At 46.5% G+C, this 25,951-nt stretch overlaps 3 protein-coding genes across 5 annotated transcripts in view; 1 reads left to right on the forward strand and 2 right to left on the reverse strand.

Annotated features, from left to right (window-relative positions):
- Nucleotides 1–455: 455 nt before the first annotated feature.
- ZP4 (zona pellucida glycoprotein 4) lies at nucleotides 456–5,962 on the reverse strand (the record flags this gene model as incomplete). The annotated part of the gene is made up of 12 exons (XM_083867001.1): nucleotides 456–598; nucleotides 719–835; nucleotides 1,162–1,240; nucleotides 2,514–2,661; nucleotides 2,739–2,928; nucleotides 3,115–3,245; nucleotides 3,584–3,681; nucleotides 3,848–4,035; nucleotides 4,411–4,566; nucleotides 5,126–5,228; nucleotides 5,307–5,428; nucleotides 5,764–5,962. 12 exons carry the CDS (start codon nucleotides 5,960–5,962, stop codon nucleotides 456–458), a joined length of 1,674 nt encoding a protein of 557 aa, XP_083723127.1.
- A 4,077-nt stretch (nucleotides 5,963–10,039) lies between these two features.
- Nucleotides 10,040–16,023, forward strand: LOC310912296 (cytochrome P450 2C19-like). The gene is made up of 9 exons (XM_083866764.1): nucleotides 10,040–10,227; nucleotides 10,553–10,715; nucleotides 11,202–11,351; nucleotides 11,648–11,808; nucleotides 12,222–12,398; nucleotides 12,901–13,042; nucleotides 13,348–13,535; nucleotides 14,653–14,794; nucleotides 15,479–16,023. Exons 1-9 carry the CDS (start codon nucleotides 10,048–10,050, stop codon nucleotides 15,658–15,660), a joined length of 1,485 nt encoding a protein of 494 aa, XP_083722890.1. The 5' UTR covers nucleotides 10,040–10,047; the 3' UTR covers nucleotides 15,661–16,023.
- Nucleotides 16,024–18,947: 2,924 nt separating this feature from the next.
- Nucleotides 18,948–25,951, reverse strand: part of TLL2 (tolloid like 2) — a gene marked incomplete at its 5' end in the record, with an annotated part of 85,515 nt that continues 78,511 nt past the window's right edge. For all 3 annotated transcript variants that reach the window (XM_083866109.1, XM_083866108.1, XM_083866110.1), the window contains 4 exons: nucleotides 18,948–21,741; nucleotides 22,899–23,149; nucleotides 24,166–24,379; nucleotides 25,174–25,301. In XM_083866109.1, coding sequence (XP_083722235.1) covers nucleotides 21,607–21,741; nucleotides 22,899–23,149; nucleotides 24,166–24,379; nucleotides 25,174–25,301 — 728 coding nt within the window. In that variant the 3' untranslated portion in view covers nucleotides 18,948–21,606. The remainder of the gene's footprint in view (nucleotides 21,742–22,898; nucleotides 23,150–24,165; nucleotides 24,380–25,173; nucleotides 25,302–25,951) is intronic.

Consider the following 25,951-nt stretch of genomic DNA (forward strand, 5'->3'; position numbering starts at 1 on the left):
TTTCCAGTCCTGCCATATGAGCACAGCCTTAACTTACTTAGTGACTTAGGTGGGCTATTCCCAGCTCCTTGATACAGTCCAAATACCTGCTCTGCATCCCCAGAGAAGTAGCTACAGGATCTGCTTTTGGGGAGTTTTGCTGCACTTCTGCTCAATGTTTGAATGGAGCCTAGGTCACTACATTTGAAAGCCACTATGTTCATTAACAGAAATACCAACACCCCCAAGCATCAATCCTGCCTCAGTCTGCAGCCCAGGCCTTGACAAGGTCTCCAGTTTGTCCAAGGCAGACATTAGACCAAACCCAGAGCAGAAGAATTCCAGAGTGAGATGAATTCAGAGCATTTGGAAAGCTTTCAAAGCCTTTGGGGTAACTTTTGCCTTGCAAATAAAATCTTACAGCTAGAGTCTCCAGGGGAAGGGGTACCACCAACCAAATGGGTTTGACAATTGCTTTATTGCAATCTGTTGATTTCTTGTGTTGCTGACACCTTCCTTTGCCACAGCACAGAAACCACAAGCACCACGCACAGAGCTGTCCCAGTTGCCACAGCAGCAAATCCCAGAGCCCAGGGGGCTGCAGCAGGTACAGCCTCTCCTGTGGGGAGAGGCACTCCAGTTAATGCCCCCAGTGAGGCACAGAGAGGCTTTAAGGGCTCAGCCTTTCTGTAGAAAAGCCTTAGACCAGCCCCCTTCCCCTGATCTGCTGCCAACTTACCAAGGCTGTCCTTGGCTGTGTCCTGTCTTAGCTCATCCTGGAGGAAAATCACAGGGCCTTTGCTGGAGACATGGGAAGTACCATCCTGAAAAGGATGCTCAGCACTCCTTTTACCCCCTGCAGAGCAATGTGAAGGCTGTAGGTAAGAAGAGGCATAGCCCTGAAGGTCAGCAAACTTTGCCCAGGTCAGCTTCTCAATATATGCGAAGCTCTGAAGGCCACAGTTTCCATGTGAGTCCAGGTAGGACTAAGAGCCCATGAAGATCTGTCTTCTTGGCATAAGAAGAGCCCTTAGTCAGTGGAAAGGAGCAGGAAATGCTTTGTCAAGCTGTCTATGCCTCAAGGGAATCACTCCATAGGCTACATGTCCCCTACTCCCCAGCTTGGGGACTAGGACCTTGCTGCCCCCTTTGCATAGGGAAGCAGAAGGCCAGGACACTTACTGACTCTGGAGGGACAGCTGGTGATGCAGGGCTCCTTTACAGACTGGTGACACACCGAAGCACTGCAGTGCAGATACACCTAGAGAAAAATGGAACACAGCCTGAAATCCCCCATGCAGTGTCTGGAGACTGGTGATACCCACTTATTCCCTCCTCCTACTCTGCCTCAGCAGGGCAAAGAAACAACGGGAAGAGAAAAAGCAAGAAAACCTGTAGATTGAGAGATAAAGACAGTTAAATAAGTGAAGGAGAGGAGGAGAGGGAAGGAAAAAACCTAAAGCACTAGTGATGTAAAGGCAAGCCACCTACCCTGCCCCTACAGCCAGACCAGTGCCCATGCAGTTGGGGCATCAGCTACTGGAAGATGAAATCCCCTAATGTTTACTGCTGAGCATAAAATCGTGCAGCAGAGAATATTCCTTTGGTCATTTTGAGTCAGCTTTGCTGCCTCCCAGGTTCTAGCCTATCCCATGCCTACTCACTTGGGGTTGACAGAGAGCAGAATGAGGCAAAAGTCTTGTTATTCTGCAAGCGCTACTCAGCAAACAGCAAGAACACCTGTTTTCAACACAGTTTTAGCGACAAAGCCAAAGCCACAGCACCGTATGGGCGGCTATGAGGAGAGTTAGCTCCATAGCAGCCCACCTGGTCCTGGGGGGAAGGCAGGAAGGTCTGTTCGGCTTGTTTCACATCCAGGCTGTAGCCTTGGAGCCCTCTGCTGTCCGCTCCAAGGCAGCTGCGAAACCTTCACACCATACACTTTCAAACTCGGTCAAATCCGGCATTACAACACTTCTCCCTGACACCTGGAATGCTGCTGCCCAGAACCACTGCAGTGTGAACCTTGTTAAGTACAGCTGAGACCAATTTGGAGCATTAGTTGATCCCAGGAGCCCTGAGCAGACAGTACAAGGCAGGGTGAGTTTCATGTGGCTTAACTGGAGGAGCTCAATGAGATTCAGAGCCCAGATGCTTCAAAAAGGTTATAAAAAGTTATAAATAAGTCATTTTGGCCAAGAAATGTAGTTTAGAGAATATTGATTGGCATAGCTTGAACACACCCCCTAAGCTAATTCACCAGACAAGGTAGCACTTGCTTAAGTAAACTACGACCCTTCTAGTAGTCACATTTTCTGTCACACCCCTCCAGTGATGTCTCTTACCTCTACCACATTCACTTCAGGAAATAAGGTTTTTGGCATCCACCTCTCCCCTTCTGTTTCAGCAGGGGATTTTACTAGTCTTTGCCCAACTTGCCCAAGGAGGCCAAGAGACTTACAGTTATGAATTGGTTCTTATTCCTCGCACATTTCACTTGTTTTCAATATGAAGCAGCCAGGACAGGATCTTACCAGCCCAGATAGTTTCTCTTGGGAAGTGGAGTCCACAAAGGTGAATGTGTAGAGGGTGAAACGCTGGTAATGAGAGGGGAACAGTAGTTCTGAAGTGAAACTCAGGGGCATCAGCTGTGTCTGATAGTTGTCTCCTGCATAAGGGCACCTGAGGAGGAAAAAAAAAAAGTAAGGAAAAAAGAGCAAGTTGTTCTCCTGACTGAATGTTTTTTACAAGTCACTTACCCATCCACCAAAATTGGCCACTGCAGCTCTTGCTGGGGGTTGATGCTTGGTGTGGCCCAGCAGTGGTGCAGAACTAAAATCAGGCCTGGGTCTGTTCTCTGAAGGATCTTGACTTCTGCATAAACAGGGTCTCTCAGAGTCTTCACAACAGGATAGTCACTGTCTGTATAGTAGGAAGTATAGCTTCCATCTGGGACAGAAGAAACCCAAGAGCCATTTAAGAGCAGGAAGAAATGGGAATAGGCATCCTTAATATTAAGTTCCCACCATGGCAGGGAACCAGTGCTGGGTTAACCCATCAATACTCCACTGTTACTCATCAGAGACCAGAGCCCTGCACCAAGGGGTTTGAGCAGGTCCTGCAAACCTTTCCTACCTGAGGCAATACGCAGCTCCAAAGACAGAGGACCTGACTGAGACACAGCAGGGAGTGGTGGCAATGTGAAAACCTGAACACTCAAGGGAATGGAGCTCCCACTGATGGAATAACTACATCGGACATGTAACCTGGTGGGAAAGGAAAGCTCCAAATCAGGCAAATAAGAAAAAACACTCCGATACCTCCTTTTTCCAGTATGGGAACGTATAATCTGCTTTAATTAGTTATATCACCTTTCTTCCAACACTTCCTTTTCACAAATACTTGAAATTTTCTTTAGTGTTTAGATTCGAGAATCTGCAGATTGTCACTGATCAACACCAGCTTTATTCCTACTAATTAGAGCTATACCAGTCTTTAACCTATTCCAGTGCCCTCATGAGAATTCAGAGTTTGTGACAAGCAGGAGTTTCTCTAGTGACATTGAACACAGTGACACCCAGCAACATCAGCCCCAGGGTAATACCTGAAAATGCTATCCCTAGTAACAGAGCCAAGGCTCCCAGTCTTCACATCCCTGCTTGCCACCAACTCGTTTTCATATATGGCCTGGTCTCCAATCATCTGGAATGATAGATAAGCACCATCACTGTGGTAAAGTCAGGCTGGATCAATATGAGCCTGGAGAACAGCATTTGGCCTCTGGAAGTCTGTAGCATGTCCATTAAGCAGCCAAAGCAATGTCAGGTTGTTCTAGCTCTTCCAGCCTAGCAACAAGTGCAACTCTTACCTGAAAAGTAGTGCCACAGGCAGAGAGTGGAAACTGGTACACGACAAAGGCACTGTTTGTCAGGACAGGGACACAGCCAGTACTGTGTCCACTGGCCAGTTGCACTGAGTCCAGGGCAACAGGTGGCAGGGTCACATATCGAGAAACAGCAATGGAAAAGTGGCCATCTGGCGTGCATTGAGCTGTCACTGGAGAAAAAGATACAATCAATCTTGAGCTCAGAGATAAGAGGGATGGAAAGAAGGCCCTAACATCACAACAAAGACAAGACCAGCAAGTCCTGCAGGCTGTTCTGCCTTTAACCCACAAAACAAGTGCTAAGGATGGCAAGACAAGTACAGCCAGCTCCAAAAACAACACAGATGCTGGGCATAAAACCAGGTCTGTTGCAATACAGTGGAAATTGCTGGACACTTCACTGGGACATGATATTCTTGGCAGCCAAAACCATAGCCCTGAGGCACCTGCAGGAGTGGTAAACACCAAGCATGCCTTGCCAGCAAAGTGAGAAATCCTGCTTTGCAGCATCTCAGAAGGAAGGGAGAACTGCTGCTCAGGCTTACCTGTGTTACCAAAATAGCAAGGCTTCACCCTGTCTCTGGGGTCATAGCAGCACCCTCGTGCTTCACAGTCTCCCTGGCTGATGGGCAGGGAGGCACAGAGCAGCCGGTCCTGGCTGGGAACAGCTGAACAGACACTACTGCTGGGAGCATCCAGGGCTGGAAAAAAACAGCAGGTCTTTGCAGCTAAGGCACAAGAGCAGAGGGACAAAGATATGAAGGACACTGGTTGAAGGTGTCCTGTTGACTCTGGATACAAATCAAGGGAAGCAAGGGTCAGGTGAGGGTCAAACACGTGGCCTGGATCTGGCATGGAAGCCTTCTCAGGAGGGACCTGCATCTCCATGGGACAGAGACTCCCCCTGAGGCCATGTACAGGAAATTGGACTTACATCAGATGTGTCAAGATAAAGTGGTTTGGATCGACTCCTGGTAGCAAAGAAAATCATTGTCCCTCATCTCCAGTTCAATCCCTGAACTTGCAGGAACTCATGTAGCCAGAATATGGCTGGGAGACACAATGAACACATCCACCTGCTGACCCTGCAGAGAGCCACAAGTCCCCAGCAAGCTGGTGGCTCCTTTATCCAAACCCTTTTCCACGGAGCTTTCTGCAAGCAGTAATTGCCTTTTCCTAGCTCCCAAACTGACTAGGAGTGGCCATCTGAAAGAAATGGCACTCATCACCACCAGATTCTGACAGGTGCTTGTATCTTACCAGGAAGGTCCACAGGGCACCTGAGCAGGGTCTCTTCATGAAGAACCTTTTGCCCAGCAGCATCTGTTCCTTCAAGCCCAACCAGTATAAGGTAATTGTGATCCTAGGGGAAAGGCACAGCAGTCAGGACAGCCAGAGCAGCAGTAGTAACAGTCCCAGCAGAATCCCTAGGGTCACTCACCCACTCAAAAACATAACAGCCAGCATAAGAGATCGATACTTTCCTGGAGCCATCTGGAGTCCCAGATACCAAGAGCCCACAGCCAGAGTCATTCTGCAGAGCATGTGCCTTCCCTTCAGTATCTAGGGAAAGAAGACACAGCAGCAGGGGCTTCAGAGTCACACATTTCAGATTAGACCCACTACAATTCTACCTTTCTGTATGAAATAGGGACCTATCCAGCATTAGGGTCTGGAACAGCAGTAAGATAACCCAGCAGCCAAGACATCTAGATCCAGGCACAGCACTTCACCAAGTTCTTGACTGCTGTGTCATATAAACAGCCCCCTGATTATGCAAGACGTACAGAAGCTATTCAGCAACACCTCTCATCAAAACCTCTTCCTTTCTTCTCATTCCACCCACCTCTGCATTTAGGCAAACATACAGCTAAAAATGCCTCTTGATATTGCCTCACCCCAAGTAGTCAGCACAAATGAAGCATTCCCTTCCCAGCCTGGAGGTAAGGTGAGCTGTAAGCTGTTTTGGCCACAAGTCAGCAGGGTAGGATCAGAAAAAACACTAACATGAGTCCCCAGAACCAAAGTCAGGGGACCAAGAAAGACCCAGAAGAACATAACTCCTGATACAGCCCTAGACTGCCCTACAACACCCATCCTGCTCTCTTGCTAGGCTCTTAGTCTAGCCCTTTTAAATTGTGGAGCCAGCTGGGAGCAGAAATCCTTGAAGTGTCCAGGTGGACCCAGCCCAGCATTTTAACACCTTCCATTGCCCTCACCTGAACAAAACCAAAGGGCAAGAGCTGAGCTAATGTCAAGAGATGGGTCTCTATTCATACTGTAGAGCCCCAGGAGGGTCTTCAAACCTTTTTTCCTGCCATGAGTTCTTCTCACAGTCGGGACATGCAGGAAATCTGGTTGCTTCTGCCCATGCAACCTATTGCTGCTCTAATTGCTCATTACTTGGCATGAGTGCAAGAAACTTAATGACAATGCCCTTTTACTCTTTTAAAGATCATACGAGTTCAAATGTCAGACACAGGGTGCTGACATAAAAGCGCAGAAATGGCCTTCCACATAAAATCTGTGAGAAATCATGGAGCTCAGAAGGCTTTGCACACCTAAACAGTGGTGATTCTTCATGAACACTCTTTGCTGTGGACTTACAGCCCTGTTTGCTATGTGGGGATAGTTGCAGGACTGGTTCAGGCTTGGCTGCTAAGTGGGAGGATGGTATGCTCTCTCTGGGACCCCTACCCCCAAAAACTGGCAGGTGGGCCCCTGAGATGGGCTTGAAACACAGGGAAGGGGAGCCTGTGTGATCCCAGAGAAAACTGCCTGCCAGCAACCATTGCCTGTCAGCAAGCATTGCTAGCCTATAGCTGCAAGGTCTCATGGAGAGCCTTCTCCCCAGCCACACATCAGGCAGCCACACCAAGTGAATGCCTCATTGTCCGTCTTTCCATACATGTTTCTGCATTCATGCAATGGAACTGTGAATGTCTTCACACTTCTGCTCTCAGCAGACCCTCCAGCTCCTGGGTGTGTGCACAGCACTGTACAGCATCAGTACACTGGCTCCAGCCAGCCCTCATCACAGGCATGGTGGGCAGCAGATGAGTGTGAGGGAAGCATTTCCTTTGCTCTTTCACCTCAGCCCACAGCCCATCTTTGCTGCACAGCTGTACAAGATGCTGTGATCCCAGCTGGTCAAGAATGTCACTGTGCCTATGTCTCCTAATGTAATGCACCAGCCAGAATGGCTGCTCCACAAAATGTAAGACCTTGTCAGCAGCTCTATGGAACAGGAGATGGAGACAATGGATCTTGACAGGCTGCCTGTGTGGCTGAGGCTTGAGCAGCCCTCATGAACCAGCTGTGCTCCCCACAGTGCCTGCCTGGGCACTGGGCAGCGACAGTGGAGAGACACCCAGAGAAAATATTTGGACTTTGGCAGGGAGGGAGGTTTCATCTCTTCCGAAGCTGAACGCTGTGCATGCCCAGATCAGTCATCACTGCATGACTGCCAAATGCTTCCTTTGACTGCATTACCTGCTGATAATTGGGTAAAAATCAGTAAAGTACTTTGGAGCTATAGGGAAGTACTTTTATTACACTTTGATCCATCAATATATTACTTATGCTGACAGCAAAATGTCTACATGGACTTGAAAAATAATTCTACATGAAACAACCCCGGAAGTGCTGTAGATCCACCAAGGAGTACCTGTGCTGAGAATGGTTTCAGGTAACTGTCCTTTCCTAGTTCCTACACAGACACCAAACAGCTGTGTTTGATCATGGAGGCATGAGAGGCTCTTGAAATTAGACTGAAATTCATGGAAATTGAATGCTTTGTTTGAAAGAAGTTGTTATGGAAAGTGGAAACCAGCCTCGCTGAAATGAAACAAGCGGGTCTCTCTTCCTCCAAAACCTTTTCCTCACCCATTTGGTAGTTCTCATGCATTACAGTAACCCAGTAAGCACCAGTTTAGGTAGCACCCAAGACCACCACAGACAGGAAGGACATGCAGAGGATGAAGGTAAGTGAAGAAAACATCTCTGTGGGCCACTTGTCTGATCAATGAGTGTCATGGGAACACGGGAACTTTGTACAAAAGGTGGCAAGGTCCTGACTACTGGTAGCTGGCAGCTACCTCCTGTGACGGTGCAAACTCTCATGAACTTCCCTTCCATTAAGTAGAAGTCCATGAACCTACATGAACTTCCATGAACTGCCCTGACAGCATCTAAGCTGATGAAGGAATTTGGCCAGCAGATCAGCAACTAGCCAAAAAGTGTTAGCAATCCAGTTTTTCCACCAAAGTATTGAGTATGACTCTCTGAGAAGTAAAATGAGATTTAAAAAGAACAACTAGAAAATTATTACACCTATCCAAGAGAATAAGGATGACTTAGAACTCCCTTCTGTAGGGAAGGTACGAAAACTTTTGCAAGGGATGGAGACCTTCACTAGCTCCTCTGAGTGAAAGGGAAATTCACATTACCACACTGCTGTACAGCAAACACAGCACACCCCAATGAAGTGATGCCTTCAGTTTTAGCTTTCTTGTTTTTCAGATTCTGTGCTGCCTAGAGGTGTAGTTCTGAGCCTCATATTAAGTGTTAATAAGCTCTTTTCACAGAGTACATAGACAAAACAAATCCTTTTCCAGGTGGAGACCAAGGACAACTGTTACAAGTTTTCAGGGCCAAGAGCATAAACAATGGTGGACTGAAGAGAGAAAACAAGAAGGATGGAACTTCATAATCTGAAGCTGTAACTGGACAATGAAACCCAATATGCAAATGGACCAAAACTTATAAAAGTGCGAGACCTCATGACCAGTCATCCATTTTGTGACCATTTTTGGATCCACTTTGAGTGTAGCCCTAGACAGGCTCCTGTACTGCCCAAGGTATATCCTTAAAGGTCTTTTAATAAATATCTACTTTATTTTCTTAGCTCTCTCTAGTCTCTGTTTCAGGTCAGGCAAGGCACCAAAAGCATTCAGTTCACCCAGGCCTCTTGCTAATTCCCACCAAGTCCTACATCCCCTATCTTTGCAACACCTTCTGATTAGTTTTGTCTGCAAATGTTCAGGAGAGACAGAGGGTACATTGCTCAGGGCTGTTTCTACCAGACACTGCCATCACTCTTGGGACCCCACCAGTACACAGGTCCTGAATAATCTTGGGCAGGAAGCTCTTTTTAAAGCCCTTGCAACACACCAAACACGCTCTGCTGTCTCCTAGGGAAGCACCTAGGGAACTTTCAGGGCACCAGTTCCTCATAGTGTAGTCAGACATCAACAAAACAAGAACCTGAGCATGCCAGCTTCCAGCAGTAGGTTGGATGAGCTTTTTTGGTAAGTGCAAGGACTACTTGCCACGTTGCAATAGCCTATACTTGGCCTCAGACAAGTGCATCTCTGTCCCAGCTTGGGAAGCCATTTCCCAGACACACTCTCAAGTTCTGGACTTCTCTCTTCTCTGTCTGTTTTTCTCTTTTTCTCCTCTAGGAGACCTTGAAGAGGTCAGAGTCTCAAGGCCTCATCCCTTTTCATTACATCTTCATTTTGTCTCACCCAGCAAGCCCTTTCTTGTCTATTGTCATGTCTGGAGACCTTTCTGGCCTTGCTAGATAGATATTCTATACTTTCCTCTCTTGGGAGGCCAGACACCTCTAGGGAGAGAGACTGAGGCTATTGCTGTGCACTGAGGAATACACAACTGCATATTCTTTGGCAAATCACATGCAGTGTGAACTGTACTACTAATGCCAGGAAGACTTCAGGAACAATGAAGGGTGGTTCATACCACTGAGGGCATCCACAATCAATACTGAAGAACAGAAAACCCAAATGTCACTGAAGTACTTGGATGATGCTCTTGTGACAGTGAATCTCTGTGAGCACCTCAGTAGGAAAGTGTGCCCCTAGCGTGATCTCTTTCACTATTAACTCTAGGTGAAACAAAACAAGTTTCATGAGCACATTACAGATTTCCTAATCTCTGTTGGCATCTGCAGTTGTTTGATATAAGGTGTGTCCTCAATGAATGATTAATACCAATAAAAGTCTTAGTTTCATAACACAGGGCAATCTAAGAAATGATTGACTAGTAACACTGACTGACCCAGCCATGTCACCGCAAACCTGCTCTTGAGCTAACACAGATCTTCGGTATATAAACTCGGATTTTGACAGCCAGAGTCACTCCCTCCTGAGCCACAGAAAAAAATGGAGCTCCTGGGAGGAGTCACTGTTGTCCTCCTGGTTTGTATTTCTTGCCTGCTCTTCTTTGCAGCATGGAAAGGAAGGTCTGGAAAGGGGAAGATGCCTCCAGGACCAGCTCCCCTTCCCATTTTAGGTAACCTGCTGCAGGTGAAACCAAGTAACTTGGCCAAAACCCTTGAGAAGGTAAGGCCACTTCTTCTTCTCTCCTTCTGCTCTGGGTGAGAAATGTGAGAGACCTGTGCATGGGGTCAACCTATGGCTATGGCTTGATGACTAGCAATTCCAGAGGAACAGAAAAGTCATGGGGATTGCAGCTGCTTGCCCTCATTGCTCTTACCATGTTGTTCAGGGCCTCATAAGTGGGACCCATCTCTGCAGCCACATTTATCATGAGAGAACCAAATCTTGAGGTTACCAATGTGTGAGGCTAACTGCATGCTGTGGGATGCTCTTCCCACTCTTCCTCACTACTTGCTCCATGGCCATGTTCTCTCTTGCATTTTTACAGCTCAGTAAAGACTATGGACCAGTGTTCACAGTGCACCTGGGCTCTGACCCAGTGGTGGTGCTGTATGGACATGATGTGGTGAAAGAAGCCTTGATTGATCGTGCAGATGAGTTTGCTTCCAGAGGACACATGCCAATTGGAGAGAGGGCTAACAATGGATTAGGTATGTTTGCTGACTGAGCTCCTTCTGAAAGAGAAGGGAAGGACTGAGGATGTGTTCAGCAGATCAGAGCTGGAGTATACCTTGCATGAGGGAAAACTGCAAGGGGTGGGTGTAACCCACCTGGAGAGGGGAAGCCAGAGAGGGCTGTAACTGCTGACTTCCACCACTCAAAGGGTGTGAGGTAGCAGAGAAGGGGAGCCAGACTGTTCTCAAACATGGGCAAGGAAATGGCAAGAGGCAGCAGCCACCAGCTGCAGCAAGGGAAATTGTGTATGGGTGAGTGATAAATCATTCACAAGGATGTTGGGCATGTAGAGAAGGCCAAAAGCTGGCACTCTGACTACAGAACCTCCAAACCACAGTACACTGTGATGCTACCATGTCACTGCTCTCCAGGGACAGGATTCACTGTCACCAATGAGCCACTGTTCATCTCACACCCAGCATGCCCAAGACAGGTATTCTCTCTTCCTTCTTCCTCTGCAGGGATTGTTTTTAGCAACTATGAGCCATGGTTAGAAGTCCGGCGGTTTTCTCTCACCACTCTGCGGAACTTTGGAATGGGGAAGAGGAGCATTGAAGAGAGGATACAGGAGGAATCTGACTACTTGCTGGAAGAGATCAACAAAACAAAGGGTACAGTCCATTTTAAATATATTTTATGTTTGAAAAGAATAGGCTTTATTGAGGGAGCTCACATCTTTAGTAAGGAATGAAGTTGCAATGGATTTGGTCCATGCACCAGTTACCCCTCCTTACAAAGCTGTAATAATTTTGTGATCGTGTTCTGTTCTGTTGGGAGGACCCTTCTGTGGAACTCAGAGATTGATCTGATATTTCCACTAACAACCAAAGTTCAGATTACCCATAGTATCCATACAGCAATTCATGGGGTTTTTTTTTAATAGTCTGTAACTTTTCTGAAATCACAGGAGCGTCTTTTGAACCAATGTACATGCTGAGCTGTGCTGTCGCCAATGTCATATGCTCCATTGTCTTTGGGAAACGATATGATTATAAAGACAAGAAGTTCCTGGCTCTGATGAACAACATGAACAACATCTTTGAGATGATGAACTCCCACTGGGGACAGGTACTTTCAGTAGGCATTTCATAGTGGCAACATTCTCCCAGGGGAGCAGAAGGCCTCCCTCCCAATGAAGTTCCATTCCAGTCCTGTAGTTAGGACTCCATCTTCTGCTGCACTGAAGGCATTTCATTAAAGAGCAAGAAACTCCCTTACCAAAGCTGGAATTGGCTTTACTAGCTAAGTGCAGCTTCCCAATAGTCCTGGACACCCTTCTTCTCCACCTCTAAGGTTACTACTACTACTACTACTACTACTACTACTACTACTACTACTAATCAAGCCCTGCCAGACTGCCCAGCCTCAAGGTCCTTCTGCTTGGCTCAGTTGACAGGGTTGTGGCTTTCCTGGGCTTTTGGCTAATATCAAAGGATGGGGCAAACGTCATACTATGGACCTTCCTGTTTCTTTCCTTCCAGCTCTACCAGATGTTCTCAAATATCCTGTATTACCTGCCTGGCCCACACCACAATATATTTGCAGAATTTGATGCTCTGAAAGCCTTTGTAGCAGAGGAGGTGAAGTTGCATCAAGCCTCCCTAGATCCCAACTCCCCTCAGGATTTCATTGACTGTTTCCTCAACAAAATGGAGGAGGTAAGGAGACAGATGGCCTCAGCTCATCCCCAAACACACTTATGCTGAATCCTTCCCTCTCATAAATAACACAGACATTGGGATGACCCCTTTCCAGTCAGCTGGGCAATGGGAAAACAGCAACAATACCCCAGATATTGCCTGTATTAGAGCTTATAGCTCTGGGTCTGTGTGCTCACCAGCCACCACTACCTGCAGCTGCTCAGAGAGGGAGAGCTTCCTCTGCTTTCACCGAAAAATAGGGGCCTTTTTCAGTCTGGCCTTGCAGTTCTTTAACTGGAAAGCAGTTGGCACAGCAAACAAGCAGTGGAATGCCATTCAGTGCACAGATTAAAAGAAGGTTGGTATTGAGTTTTCTGCTCAAGGTAGCATTGCAATGCCTTAGATGACTGCTGCATCTTAGCAGAGAAATGCAACAGCTCTAGGAGAAAAGGAAGGTCTTGGGTGATGTGAGAAAGGGCCACTTCTCTCAACCAGAGAAATAACAAAGCTTTTTCCTTAGGAGAAAGATCGTCCCAATTCCAGTTTCTTCATGAAGAACCTGATAACAAGTACTTTTGACTTGTTCATTGCTGGAACTGAGACAACAAGCACCACTATACGATATGGGCTTCTGCTTCTTATCAAATACCCAAAGATACAAGGTACCAGTTTGTGACCTCTTCACCTCTAGTTATTTCCCTGGGCTGGGCACATGACTAACACCACATCCTTCTCCCAGATGTTCCCCTCATCTCTCTCTCTCTGGGACCTGACTGCATCCACATCTTTATTTGCCAAACCAATAGGAGAAATTTCTTTGCATGGGCAGCAGTGGAGTTGTGTTTGAGTCAAAATCAAAACCAACTTAATGCTCCTTCCATCTGTGATTTGTTAACAGCTTAGGACAACCTATTTAGATAGGTTTGGTTTTATTTACCCATTTAATGGTTTATGCCTCTCATGACAGAGAAAGTCCAAGAAGAGATTGACCAGGTAATAGGACGATCAAGAAAACCTTGTGTGGCTGACCGGACCCAGCTGCCCTACACGGATGCCGTGATCCATGAAATCCAGCGCTTCATCTCTCTCGTCCCCCTGGCTCTCCCTCACACTGTGACCAAGGACACCAACTTCAGAGACTATGTCATTCCTAAGGTTAGCTCCCTCAAGTTCAGCAGTTCTTAGGCTGTCAGTTGCAAGCCACAAGTTAGAACTGTTGTGGCCTGACCTTGTTTTCACCCAGCCCTTTGTGAGGATTTTATCCTCAGGCAGCTGCAGCTCACTTGCCCTTCCTCATAGATGCTCCATGAGCCAAGACTAGAACAGTAGCTCTGACCAACACTTTTGTTCCCTTGCTCTGCAGCACTACCCATTTGCAGAAACACAGTGGGTTCACCAACACCCACAGCAGTGATTCTTCACACAAAAGGCAGCAAAGTTGAGGAGCTGGTCACCACCATCCTGGATAGCCTGTGCACATGCTTGGGAGCAAAGCCAGTTGGTGGTTATTGAGCACAGAAAGACTCTGAGCCACAAAATGCTGTAGGAAATGTTTCCATTGAATGGAACAGGCCGAACCTGTTTGCTCTGCTCTAGCACACTTTTTGAGGCAGTCTGCTGGCCACTGCCAGAGGCAGGCTGGTGGGCTAGAGCAGCAGTGCTCACTGCTCTTCTGGGTGACTGTGGGCAGCTGGGAACAGCAGTACATGGGCTGGTGTGATTCCCAGCTGTCTGTGTAGAATCATAAGGCAAGATCCAGAGAACTGCTCAGCCACCAACAGAGAACTCTTGTGTCATTGCTGCTGCATACTGCAGCCCCTGTTAATGGCTGGCCAGGAAGTGGGAAGGTATAGGATTGTGGCAGGAGAAATTTGTGAGCAGAGGAGTATTCCATAGGAGCTTCTTTTCCACAACTTTGTGTGCTTTTGATATTTTGGACTCACAGAAAAGAAGGGATATGGTACATCTACAAGGTTATTATTGTGAAAAACCAAGAAAGAGAAGAATTAGGTGGGGTGTCCCCTGATGACTAGAGCAAGATAAGGATGAATGTTCTGGAGATGAGGGAGAATTCACGAAGAGCAGCCAACAACAGCTGTGATATTCAGTAGGGTCTCTCAATAGCTTCCTCCTCTAAAGAAGGGTCCCCAAGGGGGAACCAAAGGCACTGGTAGGGTTATACAGGGAAGCACAATCTCAACATGGCAGACAGTCAGATTGAGTGATCTAATTTGCCTGCTTTTCATATTCTGCTCTTCTTGTATTACTTCAGGGCACCACTGTTTACCCTGTCCTCAGTTCTGTCCTTCATGACAGTAAAGAGTTTCCAAACCCACACGAGTTCAATCCTGAACATTTCTTGAACAAGAATGGCACCTTTAAGAAGAGTGACTTCTTCATCCCCTTCTCAGCAGGTAAAGCACAGGTTTGCTCTCTTCCTCTCTGTCAGCCTCCTCCTCTGGTGACTGCCCTGACTTTCCCTGCAACACACAACTGCCTCTTCCCAGCACGGTCCCAGTGGTGCTTCCCTGGGGCTCACTGCTCCCTGGATAACTCCTCCCTTCTGCTCCAGTGGCATCTCTCATCTTCTTCAGGCCTGATGGCTTCTCAAATCTTCTACTAGGAGTTGTCAGTGTAATTATGTGAATGGGATCCACTGGCACTGTCTAAAATACCTGTTGCCTTCCTATACAAACACCCAAGTTGTTCTGAATGAATCTTTTTGTGGTAGCTCCACTTTTCCCCAGCATCTTTTAAGTACCTCTTAGGCTACATGCCACCATTCACCTATCAATAGGCCCAATCTTCCATTTTCTTAACTGTGTTTTGTGTCACCCTGCTCTCTCTCATCTTGACTCCTGTGATGTTCCCTCCATGGTTAAGTCTTCTCCTGCTCCTATTCTTCCTTCACACACCCATCCAAACTGTCAAGGGTCTTTTGCCAAAATATCTCTTAAAATATCCTTTGGTAACCCTGACAGTCATCTCCCTGCTATGACTATGTGTAGCAAACAAAGCTGTGTAACACAGCTGCTTAGTAGAAACTCTGGTCTACTCAGAAACACCCATTGAGTTCTATTTGCTGCTTTCACTTTCAGGAAAAAGAATATGCCCTGGAGAGGGCCTGGCTCGAATGGAGATATTCTTACTCATAACCACCATCTTGCAGAACTTTACTCTGAAGTCTGTTGTCAACCCCCAGGAGCTCAACATAACCCCAACCCTGAGTGGGACAGGCAATGTACCTCCTGCCTACCAGCTCTGTGCTGTTCCCCGCTGAAAGGCACTGCATCACTCTCCAATGTCCTGAAACTGGCTATTCCTTTACATCTTCTTTACTAAAATCAACAGCAGGAGCATTGGCCCACCTATCCCAGGACTTCAGGAATGCAGTCCAAACACAAGTACATGCACAAAGCAGAGACCTCTGAAGCCTCCCAGAACTCCACCACACCACAGGAGGCCCTGGTGACATTGCAGCCTCTTGCACTGATGCTCTGTCACAGGATCATTGAGCACAGTGGCTGCATCAAACAGCTGGTGGCTGCTCCTGCAGCACGTCCCACCAAGACCATGCTTTGTAGCTGGAAAGTGCTGCATGCGTGCACATTCATTTACGATGCAATAAACAAAAATCTATTTATGAAGATTTGAGCTGTTATTTCATTTGGGTTGGGGCAGTGCCCACATCTGCTGCTGCACTGCAGAGTAGGTGTGCAGAGCCTGTGGCCAGCACCCTGTGGGAAGAGTTGTCCCTACTGGGCAGGGATCCTGCCTTTGTCATCCACTGTGCTCACTGCTGCTGCCTACAAGGAGCTCCAGAGCAGTGACAGCACACAACCAGTCAGGGAGGCTCATGGTGCTGGAGGGGAAGGGTGTTCTGCAGCCTGTCTGCCAAATGGAAAGAATGCATTTATGCTTTTTGCAGGCTGTTGCTGATCTCGGGTAAGGAGATCACTTACCTGAGCATTGGAGACTGCCACCAATTCTCTGGCAGCTCCTTTCCACCATCAGTATCACTGCAGGGATTTAGATGCTCTGTATTAAAATGAATTAATTTATAAAAAAGGCAGTGTTTCTCATTTCTGCCCCTAGCTACAATTTCAGTAAGAGGCCAGATGGTTTTCATAAAAATATTCTACCACAGATGAGTTTCTTCTTAGCTTCTTTGTTCCTGTGGCCTTTGGTTGTGTTTGGATGTTCAGTTTGTTGTGTTTGTCTTAATCTTCATTTACATAGATACTTGTTGTCCCCTGCATCATGGTCATAGAAAAGTCCGAGTGGCAAAATATAATTTCTGTGATTGGTTGTCACAACTCACTCAGAAACCATGTAAGTACTGCAGAGAAAACAGTGTGCAAGGATTTCCACCTCCCTTTGGAAATCTTCAGCATTATTTTGATGGAAATATCATATTTGCCCACATCTCAGGTCCATCCTTCCTTGTCCCTCCATTTTTTCCCATGAAGGCTGCAGCTCTAATGCTTGTGTATTCCAAAACAATGGCAAACCATTCCTGACTGCTCACCTTGCATCAAATTGGGATTGCATCAAACGGACAGATGTGCAAGCAGAAACAGCAATCATATATGAGACCCAGGCACAATGGGGAGGAGATTACCTTGAGGTTTACATTAGCCTAAGGCTATCCTTAGAGCCAGTCTTGCAACTCAGCAGCATGTATGCTTTGTTGAGTACAAGTTAAAAAATGGCTTACATCTGAAGGTCTTGGAGGGGATGATTCATATCCATGTCCTTCCTGCCCACTGGGATGCTGATTCATCTGAGGCAATGAACAAAACAACACCTATCAACAATTCAATAACAACTGCATGAGAAGCAAAGGGCAGTGAGAAAATATTCTCTTACTAAACACCTCCAGAACACAGGACACGCTCAGGGGATAAATAACCACACAGGGGATAATATTCGGAATAATATTCAACATATCCTAAGCTGGATGCAAAAATGCTCCTTCATTTGGAACAATGACAGGGTCCTCTTCACACCTGCCCATGAGAATAACCTTGCAGAGGTCTGCTTCATAATCTAGGGCACCAACCTTCTCTTTGCTCCAACTGCCCCAAGACTGGACAATACCTCCAGGACAGAAAGGCTGGGGGCAGATGCTAAAATCCAAGCAGGTATCTGAAACCATCTCTTGCTCTGTAAGGAGAGGCAGAGCTAATGATGGAGTGAGCTTGATTGATCTGTTTGGGGCAGAGAACAGGAGGGTTAATCACCCGCAGTGAGCTTTTCAACCAATAGATAGACGGTCCAGTGGCCTCACCTCTCCTGCTTTCTGACCTCCCCCCACTACCCCCATCCAAAGACCCAACTCCCTCTCATCATTTCATGCTTCTTCATGAAAAATCCCTGCATGCAATAACTGCCTGCCCAGTGTCAGGGTTTGCGCTCCTTTGAGGATAAGCTTCTCTTCCTGCTAATACATGCAGGACCTGCAAAGAGGAAGAGTTGATGGCATTTCTCTTGGGCTGACTGAGACAAACTGGCTGGGTTCCAGCACATCCAGGCTCTGCAATACACCTGGGAAAATGGGCTGAAGCCCTCAAAGGCACTGGAGCCTCCATCACTTCTCTACCAGCTGAATGGCAAATAAAGCAGCTTCTGGCTCTAAGAGTGCACTTAAAATGAAGCACTGAGGGGAATCCTGCTTTTGTTTTCTAAGGCTACACCCTCGTCTGCCAGAGCATTTGCTGGAAATGCCAGGACAAAGTGGAAGATGTCTACTGGCTTCATACTGAGACCAATGAACCTGTCTGGTCTGAGGTATCGTTCTTTGTCTGAGGTGAGTTGTGCCACAGGGTCATACTGTGCCATGGTACTCTGCTGCAGGAGGCTACATGGGGATGCTTATTCCTTATTTCATATCCATTGCTGCTTTGCCTTTGGGAACAGCTGGAAGGAAATTCAGATACCATGAAGGTTTGGGGAGCTGTGACACACACCACAGGAGCTGTTCTGGGTGGTGGGACATAAATGAATTAGGTGTGTGTTGGGGAAAGAACACAGATGTGGTCCTTAGCAAGCAGGGTAGACATCAAGTAGTGGACAGAAAGAGGAAGAAAAGCATTTTAGGTGCTGCCTTAGCAGCATTTTGCTGACACAGAATGTGGACTAAAACTTTGCAGTAAGGAACATCTGCCTCATCCTGCTGTCCTTCACACAGGAGTTTCATGTCTCTGGGGCTTTGGGACCTGCTGCTGAAGGCCATAGCCTGTAGTGTAGCAAATGAGCTAGTCCTTTGAAAAATACCTATGGAGTAATTTCCAGATCCCTGATACATATCAGACCTACATCTCAGCCCCCTGAAGTGTGAGCAACACATGGAACAATGTAGCCCGTTGTTTCTCTGCCCCATTTTCTAAATGCTCCCTTCATTGCAATGGCCAATACAAACCTAAAGGTGCACAGGAAAGCTCCTTCCTGGTATCAGCAGTAAACACAAACAACAGTTGGCAGAAAAAGGAATGTAGTAAGAAATTTCCTCCCCTTGAGGAAGTTGAAAATGTATACATACAACAGAATGTGCAACTGAATCCACAGTCTTTAATGAATGCAGAGATTTGTTCTGGGCACAGGTACATTTGTGATTGTCCCCACACCCTCTTCTTCTCCCCCTCTAAAAATTACTTTAGTTAGTGAAATGTAAAACCACACAAAGATCAGAATATATATTCACACATCAGAGGGTTTGACATTTTCTTCCTTAAGAAAATTTCACTCATTTAGAAAAGTCCAGTCAGTACAGCAGAAATATTCTACATAGATCATTGGTTGGAATGCACAGTACAACATTTGTGAACACACTGTCACAAAAGACACCTGGATGAACACTAACAAGTGTAGTAGATCTGTCAAACCACATTGCAAGCATCTGCATCAAACCAGTCCAGGGTGGATGGGAAATTACCAGAAGGTGGAACAAAGATGTTAAAGTACATGGGAACCTTTTACAGTAACTTTTCTCTTGACCCATTGCTGCCACTAAAAGACCTGGAATCTTGAATTGATGCTTGCCAACTGAAACTTTGCTTCTGTTTCACAGGGATTGATGTCACATTTGTTATTTCCAGACCTGAGTCACTGTAATTTTGCTTGAGCTGGAACAAGAAAGAGGACAAACACACACCCCATCTAGCAGAGCTCACTTCCCCAGACCTGCATGGTGAAACAGCTTGAGATCAGAGGTCTTGCCTGTAAAAAGGTCACAAAGTTTGAAAAAAGAAACAAAGCAGAGCTAAAATAAAACCAACCAAAACCAAAACAGAGATAACATGATTTTATACAGCCTGTAATAAAGCTATAGTCAATGGTACAGTATTGTTCACATTACACTTATTAAGGCTTTGACTACTGGTATTCTACATGCACATTTTATATACATATAATCCTCTGTGTGTGTGTATAAATTACTTTACTTTTCTTGTTCTAAGCAAGAAAATATTTTCATGCATTTGCTTCTCCTAGTATTCACAATACTTGGACCATATTCTATTCAAGGATTTCTGGAGAGGGCTGGGTCTATTTATTATCCATTTGAAAATGCCTTTATCTCCAGGAATGTTGTTTGTGCTGGACAGTGGCACTGGCCCCACACTTCTTCACAGTCATACACAAGAGAGGAGGTGCCACTCCAAAGCCTGACAGCACAATGGTTATGTAAACATAGTAATCCTTGGATTATAAATACTTTATTAAAGCTAACATACCTCAGCTTTTAGCTCATAATTGCCCATGAGTGCCTTAATGAAACATTCAGAATAAAGGGGGTTTTCTTCCTCCCATGTCAACTGCTCAGTTACAGTGGTTCCTCCAAAACACACTTTTCCTTTTTTTTTTTTTTTGAAAAAAAGCACCAAGCTACCTGTTCTTCAAGCCTGTGGCTGGGTAGCTTCCATGAGCAAACAAGGACATGTCTGAGCCTTATAGCTCCAAGTGCTCTAAGTCAAAGTCACCATCTCACTTGCACCCTTGCCATGAAGTTAAGAGACTGGGCCATGCACCAGTGACAAATGGGGAGGAAGCAGAAACCAGAACTCTTCCATTCCTAGCCCCATGCCTGCAGCTTGCACACGTTTGACAGGTTCCCAGAGATCACCAAAGCTGACCTGTAGCATGGCCTGTGTCCCTCTGCCTCAGGGACACCCTGACTCCCCCTGCCCCAGCATTTCCTTCAGTGACATGTTCTGAAGTCACAGAGCACTCTTAGGTTGTGGAAGGGAGCCCTGGGGAGAGCAGCTCAGCTGCGAAAAGGAAGGGCTCACAGGGAAGTGGTAGTAAGGAAAGGAAACAGTGTAAAGGAAACTGAGAAAGCAGGCATGGGTGGAGTGAGAAGGAGAGATTCCTTATTTAAGATGGGGCCTATTTAAGACTGCTGCCACAGCCCTCTGAGCTGCCTTGCACAGTGGTGTAACTGGAGCATGCTGTCAGCAGTTAACTCCTGTTACTAAGCTTTGCCACCATCACACAGTAACGCCTTGCATCCCACCACAGCATTTCAATGTCAGCCACCACCCTTCCCTTGGACACTGCCTTGAAATACTTCCATTCAACATATACCATGACATTAACTACAAACCAAACACTGGGTTCTTCTCATTCCCTGGAATCCAAGTAGCTGGGAACCCTAAAAAGACTGTCCCTGTCCTCTGCCTTGCTCTCCGCCCAACAATAAGCAAGACAATAATAGAGAGGACAGAATGATGCAGGCACAGCCATCTGGTTGTTCTCTTATTGCACACAGTAGTTGGGGCAGGTAGGGGAGAACAGGTGGCTCACAAAGTCCTTTGAAAAAAAGTCCTACTGGTTGTCTGTCCAAAACACCTGCTCCAGAAAATATGTTCAGACAGCTCATGTGCATGCTTGGGAAATGTCACCTAGAAACAAGATACGCAAGAGAAGAAGGCTATTCTCAATTCAAATTCAGTCTTCATTCAGCCCCATGGCAAGTTGTGCAAAATACAATGTTTATGCCCTGGCAGGTATGATTAAAAGACAATTTTTTGGTGCTGGGTAGGTTAACAAGAAAGGGTCATGCTAATAATTGCAGAGGCAAACCTTTGAGACTGGATTTAGTTTTAGTTACAGAAAATACTGTACACTGTTTTTGGCCAAGTGCACAGAAGCTTTAAAAAAAAGAGACAAAGATCACAGTTAAATGTCTCAATCTTCAGATGGGGAATATCTGCAAGGAGCAGTAAAACTATTTTCTCATGTGCAACGCATCCTGAAATTTGGTACTTATGTATTGGGCATGAAATCCTTTCTTGTTGATGGTGTCATCTGTATGGAATCGAATCATAATGGAATCTCCTGCAGAGTAGATTTCTTCCAGAGGCTGCAGAAAAGGAAAGAAGACAGTACACAATGGTCAAGTATGCAGACTAAATAACTGTCTGCACCATGATACTACAGTTTAAGCCCACAGTGCAGACTTGAATGGTCAGTATCTCCTGCCCTGATCTGCCTTCCTAAGTTTCCTTTGCTCTTTATGTTTTAAGACTGATGCCAGTCCACTCTACAATCCCAGTTCTTCCAGTTACTTTTTTCACAGGCCTCCCTGAATATTATTGTCCCAGTCTTCAGGTTTACTCTAATCTGTCACTGTCTTTTCAGGAGATGAGACAATACAAACCGGAACCTGTTTGGCAGCTGAGGCTCTCCCAGAATTCAAATAACTCAGGTACTTATCTTACATGACAATTCTGATTATGTCCCACACTCTTGTGACCTGCTGCAATCCCCTTGTGCTTCCCTTTCCCACCCATTCTTCATTTGTCAGTGTGCAGGTAGGTAGATTACTACCCAGCTGCCCTGAGTTTCTTCACACCAAGCTGCTATGCCTTTGTTTATTTTCCAGACCATTCTCCCAATTTGTGAGAACTTCTTCCACAATCCTGCTTCCCTGATTGTCTCCCTTTAAATTCAATAAGAAACATCTCCAGTTAACTGCTGAAGGCCTAGAGAAATAAAACACAGACCCTCTGTTTTCAAAAATCACACACCATTACTCATGCTAGAATCAGTCCTGGTAGCAGGGATGCAGGCGACAGTTTAGGAGACAGCATGCCATCCCAAGGGCAGCAAGTATCACACAGCTCTCAGTCCCTCCACCATTCACCCTTGCAATAGCATGGCCACAGCATAACTTGGCTTGAGCCAGGAAGCAAGAGGATGAAACTGGCCTTTGGAAGCCATTTCCCACATTTACACAACCCTCTCATGGCAGGGCTGGGGCACAGCAGCCTGGCAGTCCTGTGCTGCCATACACAGCCCTGGGCTAAAAAGGACAGTCAGTCTGCAAGAATTTTCCAGGCAACACTGTGCACCAGAAAAAAGGGCTGTGACCTCCTGTGGAAGGCAAAGAAGAAAAACCCAGTCACAAAGCATTCTCAGTACTAGTCTGTGACAGCTGCACCTCCCCAAAAACAATATGAGGATATTTTTTCGCCAACCCTGAGTGATCCCTCTGAAATCACCACTCCCATGGCTTACCCCTGAGCCACAGAAGCGTCCCAGACGGGGTGCAGTGCTGTCGTAACCATCATAAATCTCCATGTAGTCGTACCCACAGTCAGCCTCCTCCTCTATCTCGAATATCTGGAAGATTAGCTCCACCCCATAACCATCTTCAGCTACAATCACCCATTCACAGTTGGCTTGACTTGGGTAGTTGTTGTCCCCAAACTGAGCATGGGAATACAGATCCTTAGCTTGTACTTCAGCCTTTAAGAGCCCACCACACTCTGAAGGGAGAAAAGGACACAAAACAGTCTCTCAAAGTCTTACTCACAACAAAGACTCATCCCCCTTTTGGGTCAGTCATGAGCAGAGAAGACCTCCAGCTTGAAGAGCAAAAGGGAAGGTAAATAAACATTGCACCAAACTAAAATAAACCAGTGAATTCTACAATCACCATGAATCCAAAGATCCATAGAGCTTAGAGGAACTTGGTTTTTTTGGTACAGAACACACCTGGAAAGAGGTGATCAGATTAAACTGGCAAGATAGGGTTCTTGACACATACTCTGGTACATTATATTGTATTAGAAAGCAATTGCTTTGCTCTTTGCACTTGTCCTGCAAATGAAATTCTGACCCCAAGTATTTTGTCAGCAGGAAGTGGAAGCACATCAGAAAACTGGGGCCCAAAACAATCCTTTTCTGCCCACATAATGCACAAAAGTAGCCCTGTGTTTGTGCAGAACACGTGTGTTTTAGCAGAGTTTTCCTGCAGGCAATGAGGAAGATGCTTCTTCACCAGTGTCACGTGCGTGGCCACTTTGAGCATGTTTCATCTATTTACAGTGGCAGAGATTTCAAAGAAATGAATGTTGGCACAACACACCCACCTCTGTGCTGCCAGGTGGGAGGATCAAGCTGTGTCTACAGCACAGCTCTGCTTCCACCATAATCAAACATGGGCCCGTTCTGAGGGTGGGCCAATCCATGGGCTAAATTACATCACCTACTTTTCCAATGGTTGATATGGAACAAAACAGGTTATTGCTCAACCAAATACCTCCAATTTAAACGGAAGAGCCTGAACAGGAATGCCCAACACCAAGAGAATTCTGAGCTGTTATGGGAGCTGGTATTTATGGTATGGCACTGGCAGTGGTCTGGGAGCTGAATGTATACCACTTTAACTTTAGGCTAAGCTTATTTAGGAGAAAGGTGTGCCTGTTTTTACCTAGTAAAAAACGTAGTGAGACTTGATGACATCTTTTGGCACTGAGGTATTGGCAGGCAACCAGCTTACCTGTGCTGTGCTTTGCCTGGAAACCTCTCCTTTGCACAGAAGCATCAGAGTAAAACCTGAGGAACATCTTGTTGGTAGAAGCCACTACAGGGTCTGGTTTCTTGCTGCCACAGAAACGGCCAAGGACAGGTGACTTGCTGTTGGGCCCATCATACATTTCTAAGTGGTCATAGGCACATTCCTGGTGCTGCTCAATCTCAAACTCATTGAAGGTCTAGAGCAAGAATAAGGAGAATTAAGACAGCTGTAAATCTGAGAATGTGATTTAGCATAGGGTGAAATGCCAAGTGAGAAACAGATCAAATGGTACATCTGTCCCACTCTCCCCACAAACTAAAACAGAATAATGTGCTTTTAGACAAGAGTGATCTCAGGGTGGCAAAATCAGAATTCCATATCAGTATGCTGTGTTGCCTCAGCCTTGCTGCCTCACGTGGGTGCCTGACAACAGTTATCAACTGCAAGCCTTTTAACACTCATTTTTTCAGCTGGAAATTCTGCCCAGCACACCAGATGGGCTGTTCTGCAATATTATTTCCACTGAGCACAGGGATTATTTCCCCAAATACATGGGCTATCTGCACAGCTTTGGGGATGTGCTGCCATTTACATCAGGCCATGCTGTAAAATGGGCCTGACACCTCTCCCTCAGACGGGCTGGGGGCTGGCTCAGCCACCACCTTATGTAGACATGGCCCCAGCAGAGTGGCTTACAAGGAGGGGTGGGAGGGCATTTATGCCATCTGTTTATGGAGGGCAATACTCCACAGTTGTCATCTGCAAGAGTACCCTCCAAGCTGCCTCTCCTCTGCCTTGTGTCCCTCTGAGACCTTCTCAGAGGGCAGCCAAGGCAGGAAAAGCCAGGGCAGCCTCCTAGGAAACTTTCCTCCAAGAGCGCCAAACAGGACCTGAGGGCATCAGGCTCACACAGTGGTGGTGGTAAGTCATTTCAGCTCCTCACAACCCAGCCTGCTTCTTGCCTCATACACCCACTCTCTGGTTACTCACTACTTTCACTCGGTGGCCAGGTGTTGCAGAGATGTCCCAGGTGCACTCTTTCCGGCTGGGATACTTGTCAGGCCAGTTGGGACTGCTCATCATTCCCTCTGCACCACTCAGCTTGTGCTCACAACCAGCTTGGGAGAGAGAAATCGCATTGGGGCAAGTCTCACGTGGCAACCCTGTAGTGTCCTACATGGTCCTCTCTGCCCACTGAGACCCTCTACAGGGCAGACACAGAAAGCTTCGGTCACCAAACAAGACCTTTCAGTATTACTCCATAGTCCTGGTGGGTTTGTCCTATACTTTTTTTGAGTTAACCTGAAATGGACCATCTCACTCCCCTGGACCTCATTAACCTAACCTATGTCCTCATACTCTAATCTATTCTCCTGCTCCTTCATCTCCTCTGCCCTGTTCCTAAGGCCATGATGTCAACCCCTCCACAGTGTTGACTCTGCTGCTATCTCAGCCTTGCACTGTTTTGCCAATTTGGAGAGCTGTATCAGCTCATGGAGAGGTCAGACAAGGACCAGAGACCATGTACAGGAAAGCCATGGGAGCACATAGCAGAGATAGGGGTGCAGGAAGAAAGGTAGTCTTGGCACCAGCAAGTGGTTAGATCAGCCCATCCTTTCTCTCCTGACTCAAACACAATAATTAAATGAAGCAGCAGTGACCAGTCTAATGGTCATGTCCCACAACTGCTCCTTTTGCAAGTCCATTTCTCATCCCCACCCTGTCCATCCCCTGTGGGCATACAGAGAGCAAGACTGGGGAATGGGAA

The sequence above is a fragment of the Zosterops lateralis genome (assembly GCF_965231275.1).
Source record: "Zosterops lateralis genome assembly, chromosome: 8".
Lineage (NCBI taxonomy): Eukaryota > Metazoa > Chordata > Aves > Passeriformes > Zosteropidae > Zosterops > Zosterops lateralis.